General features: G+C 46.9%; 1 protein-coding gene across 1 annotated transcript in view; it reads right to left on the reverse strand.

Moving 5' to 3' along the window:
- RAB3GAP2 (RAB3 GTPase activating non-catalytic protein subunit 2) overlaps positions 1 to 5,288 on the reverse strand; it is a 54,777-nt gene extending 49,489 nt beyond the window's left edge. Inside the window, exon 1 of the mRNA XM_079763694.1 lies at positions 5,068 to 5,288. Coding sequence (XP_079619820.1) covers positions 5,068 to 5,182 — 115 coding nt within the window. The 5' untranslated portion in view covers positions 5,183 to 5,288. The remainder of the gene's footprint in view (positions 1 to 5,067) is intronic.
- Positions 5,289 to 7,143: the final 1,855 nt, after the last annotated feature.

Raw genomic sequence — 7,143 nt, forward strand, 5'->3', positions numbered from 1 at the left:
CTGTGATGCAAAAGAAAAAAGGTTGGAAATGACTGAGCCCTATAAAAAATGTCTTCACACTTTTTGCTTATATATAGTCCCAAAGAGTTTTCCCCAGTATGTATCCTTTGCACACACACAAAAAATGTAATTTCTGATATATTGTAAACATGGGCATTTAAATTTTAATATAAATTTATATCATCCTTTTAAACTTATTCAGTGGATTCTAAATACTATAGGGAAATGATACTTACCAACATCACTTAAAAAGTATGATGACCTTCTCTAAGAGTAATTTTATAAGTCCTTATTTCTCCTTGAATTCTGTTTTGCACTCCATTTCCTCCACAGAATACTATTCTAATGTAATATATTATTTATTTATTTATTTACTGCCCAACTCAGTTATAAGTATCAGAAAGCTCTGGTCAAGAAACCCAGCCTCACTGGAGAGCATGAATAAGTTCTTTCTAACAAATTCATGCCACTGTAGGTGAAGTAGGGACCCATACCATCACCCGTCTCTGAAATTTCAAAGTCTGAGACATTTTACTATCTGCTTAGTAGATATTAAATTTTGATTTAGTAGAAGCAATTATGATGGGTTATCCCTAATGTAAACCACTGGGAAACAGTAGGGTTCGATGTCTCCTTTAAAGCGACAGAGGACAGCCTCATTTTATAACTGAAGATAAAAAGTAACCAAGTCATGCTGCTATTCTCTGACAACTCAAATACCCAGGTACCAGCTAGCGCTATGTCTATGGCAGCTGCTCACATTAAAATAAAAGAATTATTAACCCAATTGATAAGCCTCCCAATTTATCACTTATCTGGGACAAATAGTTCATGACAAGTAACTTTCTTTCTTTTGGTTTTCCATATCCTCTAGACATTAGATGGGATAAGAAATTAAAACTATATGAACTAGGAAAAGAAATATTCTCATGATTTCCGCTTCCCAATAAAGTAACCATTTATAACACTAATAAAGTGAAGAAAAGCAAAGTCAAACACCATCAGCAATTTAAGGCAGGTATTATTTTTTTTTAATGTATTTTTTATTGATTTCAGAGAGGAAGGGAGAGGGATAGAGAGAAACATCAATGATGAGAGAGAATCATTGATCGGCTGTCACCTGCACGATCTTGGGGATTGAGCCTGTAACTCAGGCATGTGCCCTTGACCAGAATCGAACCCGGGACCTTTCATTCCGCAGGCCAACATTCTATCCACTGAGCCAAATCAGCCAGAGCAAGGCAGGTACTATTTATCCCACTCAACTAACTTCATTTTTACTCTATAGATTTCACCCTCACAAAAATTTAGATTCAGTGTTTTGTTTTGTTTTTGTGTGTGTGTTTTTAATAAAAAGCTCTTTACAAAACCTGGTGTTTTGCAAAAGATGGCTCGGAGGGATTACTGAAATCCATGGCCCTAGCCTTTCCCAGAATTCCAAGTAAACTACCCGCAGCAGGGCAAGCTATTTTCCTGATTTTTATTTGTAAATTAAAGCACCATTTAAACTATAAAATATAGTCTTGGCAAAGGGGCTCACTGGGTAAGAGGTTCTTTCTCCATTTACTTTCTACCTGAACTGATGTTAGCCATAATAATACCAACAAACATAAACCTAAGAATTTGATTTAAAAGGGTAATAAATTAAAAATCTTCAAACTCATAGGCATATTGCAAATTAACCTAGCTGTGTGGGGTATCATTATATCCCCAACTACCTGGATTGAGTTATAAGGCTACCCTTCGCTGTGTGACCTTGGACCACTATTCAAATTGTATGTGCCTAACATTTAGCACCCATAACTGTGCCATGCAATATGGCAGCCAATAGCCACATGGGGCTATGTAAATAAAATAAAAAATAAAAAATTCAGTTCCTCGGTGGCACGGGCCCCCTTTCAAAGGCTCAACAGCCCGATGTGGCTAGAGACTGCCACACTCGACAGTGCAGACATGGTGATGAAAACAAACAAGAGGACATGATTGAGAGCAGCAAATGAGACCGAGGGAGCAGGAGTGACTGCTTTAGATTCGATGGTGCAAAGGGCCTCACGGAGATGTTGACATTTGAGCTGAGACTTGCATGACAAGATGCAGTTGGCATGCAAAGACCTGCACAGCGCATCCAAGGCAGAGAAAAGGGCAAGGGAAGAGGCCTCTGGTGCCAATGCGCTCGGCTGGTTTAACCACACGAAGTATGTGTGAAGCATAAGAAGTAAGGGAGAGGAGTATGAGGCGCAGGAAGTGGCAGGAGGCAGGGCCTCGGGGGTCTTGTAAGCCAGGCAAGAATGTTGGATTTTATATGTAAGTGCAATTGGAAGCGCAGAGACTTCTAAAGAGGGGAACGTGACCATCGAAACGATGTCTAAGAATTCACTCTGACTGCCTTTGGAAACTAGTTACAAGAAACCAAGAGTGCAAGCAGGCAAATCTGTTAGAAGACAGGTGCCATTGCCCAGGTGAGAGCAGATGGTGGCTTGGACTAGGAGAGTACAGTCCTGTGTCTACTCTTCTTCACACATCGGCTCCTTGAAGTAGTCAACTTCCTTTTTTAACTCCTTATTATCCTGCAAATATACTTTCTGCCCCCACCTTTCCACCGAAACTGCCCTAAACCCCAGTCACCTCCACCTTCCCCAAACCAACAAGCACTTCTCTATCCTTACCTTAGCTCACCTCTGCTGCATTTGCAACAGCTGACCACTCTGACTTCTCATCCATTTCTCTCCTCCATCAGCTGCTGGGGCGTTCAGCTCACCTACTTTCCCTCTCTCTTCCTCTTGCTCAGCCTTCTTCTAATTAACCCCCACCTGACTCAAACTTCAGTACTCAGTTCAAGTCAACTATGCAGCCACCCACTGCAAAAGATGATTCCCGTCAATGATGGACCGCATATATGATGGTGGTCTATAAGATTATAACAGAGCTGAAGAATTCTCACTGTCTAGTGACTTTGTGGCCATCTTAACCTCACAGTACAACGCATTACCCAGTGTTTGTGGTGGTGCTGGTGTAAACAAGCCTACTGTGCTGCCAGTCGTATAAAGTATGGCACATACACTTACAGCAGCAGGCTGTACCACCCAGGTGTGTATACGTGCACTCTATGCTGTTCACACAACAACGCGACCACCTAACGGGACATGACTGTATGCATAATCCTTGAAACTCATCGGACACTGATAACTCTCAACATCTCTGACCCAGGAATCCTTACTAAGTTTTTGACCTGTATATCTGGTGTTGGACTGGACTCCCTACTTGGGCATACCACAACATTTAAAATGCAAAAGGTCCGAAACTTATCTCCTTCTTTCTCTCATTATAATCCCCTGCTCAAGTCAAAAGCCCAGAGGCATTCTCAACTCCCTCTCACTCATCAGCTATAACCCCCATCACCAGGTCCTGCAGATTCTACCTCCTTAACGCTCTCTAATCCAGCCCTTCCTCTCAGGTCCTGCTCAGCTTGCTTTGGTTCAAGCTCACATCACTTCTTGCATGGATTATTGGAATAGTCTCCCAACCAATTTACCGGCTCCCTACCTCTCCTGCCCATAGCTGCGGAAGTACGTAACAGCGATTCAAAAACTTCACTGACTACCGTACATTAAGTTCAAATCTGACCATCCACGTCGCTTCTCTGTTTAAAGCCTTTCGGAGGTATCCCACTACTCTCACGAGGCTTCTCATGATCCAGCTCCCTCCCTGTTACCTTCACAGTCCACCCCCCCCAACCCCCCACTCAGTCCCTCACATTCTCCTCTTTCAGGTTTTCTTAGTTCTCTAATGCCCTGTCATTTCAGCCATCCTTCCTCCGCACATGTAATTACCGCTCCCTTATTCATGGAACTACTACTTCAAAGGCAGGCTTGCGTATTACCACTTCAGCAGGTGTCCAAGTGCCTCATAAAAATACAGTATATGTGCATTTATAAACATATTCATACATGTACCTATGTCACTCGCCCTGCAAGGTAGCTAATTTATTTGTCCCAGTAAATTATAAGCGCCAGGAGGGCAGAGACCACCAACCTTGTTTGATTTGTAGCACTAGAATAAATATTCAGACAGTTCTGATTTGATATCCTGGAAATTAAAAAAAAAAACAACAGGGAGGAGCTTATTGGGTGGGCCTTTCATCACCATCCCAGCACAGCCCAAAGGGACACCACGGTGCTGCACAGCCCAAGGGGCTTCCGGTTGGAAATGTGAAGAAAACAAAACACAAAACACACGCCCTTTCCACAGGAGGCACGTAGGGCGCCGAGGAGCCAGGCAGTGACTAATAAACCTGACTTAGGACCTTCCACGACGTGGGCAAAGGCTGCGCACGCTTTGATGATGATAACTGGTGGGAAGGTCTCCCATCTCAATGAACTTACATGGAAATGTCACGCTACACGCGATTTTAGTTCTTGCTGTGGATGCTCGCTCCCTTCCTGACAGGTTATTACCCTCACTGAGGAGCCGCTTCCTCACACCTTAGGAGTCCCTCACTTGTCAATCAGCCATTTGGTCTCTACATCTGAGCGTGGGGGGATGAAGGGGGACTGGGAGAAGAGGGCGCCAGGGCGAAGATAAACACTTCTGGAAGGGGGGGGGGGAGGGTAGCAGAAGGTCAGGGACCCAGGGAGCGGGGAGCCGGACCCAGGGATGGGGGAGCCGGATTCAGGGATGGGGGAGCCGGACCCAGGGAGGGGGAGCCGGAACCAGGGAGGGGGGAGCCGGGGGTAAGGCGGTATCGGGTTGTAGCGCCGACAGCTGTCAAGGCGCGGGGAACAGCGGGTGGGAAGGCAGGCGGGGGAGATGGAGAGGACACTCGCGGGGAGAGCCAGGGGTGGGGGCGGGGGCTGGGACGGACGGAGACCCGAGGAGGCAGGACGAGGCTCAGGGCAGACGGCGAGGTGTTTAGGAGAAAGCCAGGCGAGAGGCAGGCGACACCCACGCTGCCGGGCGGAGGGGACTTTCGGGCGCGCAGGGCAGGGGGTCCCCGCGGGGAGAAGAGGGCAGGCGCGCGGGGAAGCGGGAGCCCCGGGGGCAGGGCGCGGCGAGGCGGGGGGCACTTACTGGGGTCCCTCCGCAGGGCGCCGAGGGGGGTCTCCTCCCGCAGCTGAGGGAAGAGGAAGTCGCGGGCGGCCTGCAGGTCCTGGAAGTGGCAGAACTGGACCACCGAGCAGGCCATGGCTCCCGGCAGCCCCGCCGGGCACTCACCTGACCCGACCACGCCCTGCCCCCCGCCACCCCACGGTGGCCGCCGCCGAGCCCGAGAGCTTCTGCCACGCAGGGGCGGGGACACCACACCGGAAGCTGTCAGCGCACGCGGCTCTCCCGCCCCCTCCGAGCACTGCGCAGGCGCAGAACGGCCCGGCAGGCGTGTCCGCGTCACGTGACCAGCGGCGGCCCTGGGGTCCCAAGCCGACGTGGAGGCCTGGGACCGACTCCAGTGCGGGTTGTGCGCCTCCTCCCGGGAACGAGCCCCTTTATTCATTCTGGCTTTTAGCCGGAGGCGATCTCTGGCTGTTGTCCGCGTCAACCCCTGTCACTGAAGCGATCTTATGGGTGCCTTGCTATAGGCAAGATCCTGACAGTGCAGAGAGCAATCCCTGTTAAACCAGAGGCAGGCCGGTGGGGGACGGTAGCATGCAGGTGTCTGAGTTTGCAAAGATTAATTTCTCTTCCGTCAAGGCGAGCTTGAAATGCGCCTCCTGCACATTCCCAGGGTGCTATGCACACCCCACACGGTACTACGTGTTACACTGTGACTCGCTTACGCTGGGGACCTGCATTGGATTTCCCATTCATTCACCCATCCACCCATTCAACAAATGTGCATTGCTCCTCGTTTCCATTCCAGACACGCGAGGCGTGGAGGATAGAGCGGAGAATAAAAGAGATGAAGTACTTGTTCCCATTTAAAGTTCTAGCAACTGGCACAGGTAGTAAGCAAATTCATTAATTACTTAACTATTTAACCGAAATGGAAAAAAAAAAAAACACCCCACAATTTAACCGATAATGCTAAAGAAAGAATTACTAAGTGCGGTGACAGAACGTAACAGGGAACCTTGCCTAGTTTTTTGCTGTTTTATTGGGGGTGGGGGTGGATGGTTGCCAGGCGGCTCAGGTACAGACTTTGTTGTGAACTCCTGGAGTCGGGGCCGCATTTAATGCCACTTTATGCCCACAGTGTCTAGCATAGGACCCAGCAAATAGTGCTGAACAAATATTTGCTGGAGGAATGAATGGAATAGAATGTGTACATAAAGTAAACAAAAGGAGCCATTTCTTTACAAAGCACTTTATATTTTTTAAAGTACTTTTCTATACATTGTCCAGTTGGGTAGTCACAATGTCATCTAGAAAGTCTGTCTTAGCCTAATTTTTCAATGAAGAAATGTGTCTTTGAGCAGACTCTTGAAGTTCATTTCAATTATTTTTCTAAAAAGTAAAAACCGAAGAAGGAATTATTTTAAAGTTAACACAAAGCACTGTAGATACTCGTATGCTTCCCCAAAGAAACCTAAAGTGGTTGTCCACTCTGTATGACAGAAAATGGGATGGAAATAAAGTGAAGGCACATAGGTAAAGTCCAGAACATTGATTTCTGTCGGGGCTGTTACACACTTCGTCCTAATAATATAGCTACTCTTTAGTGCCCAGGTTCCTCCTCCATTAATTCCTGTTTCTAGAGCAGGACGAATTTCACAAAATAGGATAGATCAGTGGTCGGCAAACTGCGGCTCGCGAGCCACATGCGGCTCTTTGGCCCCTTGAGTTTTTAGCAAAGGCCAGCTTCGGAGGACCCTAATTAAGTTAATAACAATGTACCTACCTATATAGTTTAAGTTTTAAAAATTTGGCTCTCCAAAGAAATTTCAATCGTTGTACTGTTGATATTTGGCTCTGTTGACTAATGAGTTTGCCGACCACTGGGCTAGATAATTCCTATGTTATCAGGTTAACAGAGAGCAGTTCTTCATCCATAAAATACCTGGCTGGATGAGATGTGCTGTAGGGTTCCTTAAGCACCAGAGACCTGTAATTCTATATTCAAAGCTTGCAGAAAAGGCAAGCCTTCAGTGCTCCCCTTTTCCATCTGGAAAAAAAAGAAAGCAGTGCTTTCTCAGATCATCCAGTCCTGAT

The sequence above is a fragment of the Cnephaeus nilssonii genome (genome assembly GCF_951640355.1).
Source record: "Cnephaeus nilssonii genome assembly, chromosome: 23".
Lineage (NCBI taxonomy): Eukaryota > Metazoa > Chordata > Mammalia > Chiroptera > Vespertilionidae > Cnephaeus > Cnephaeus nilssonii.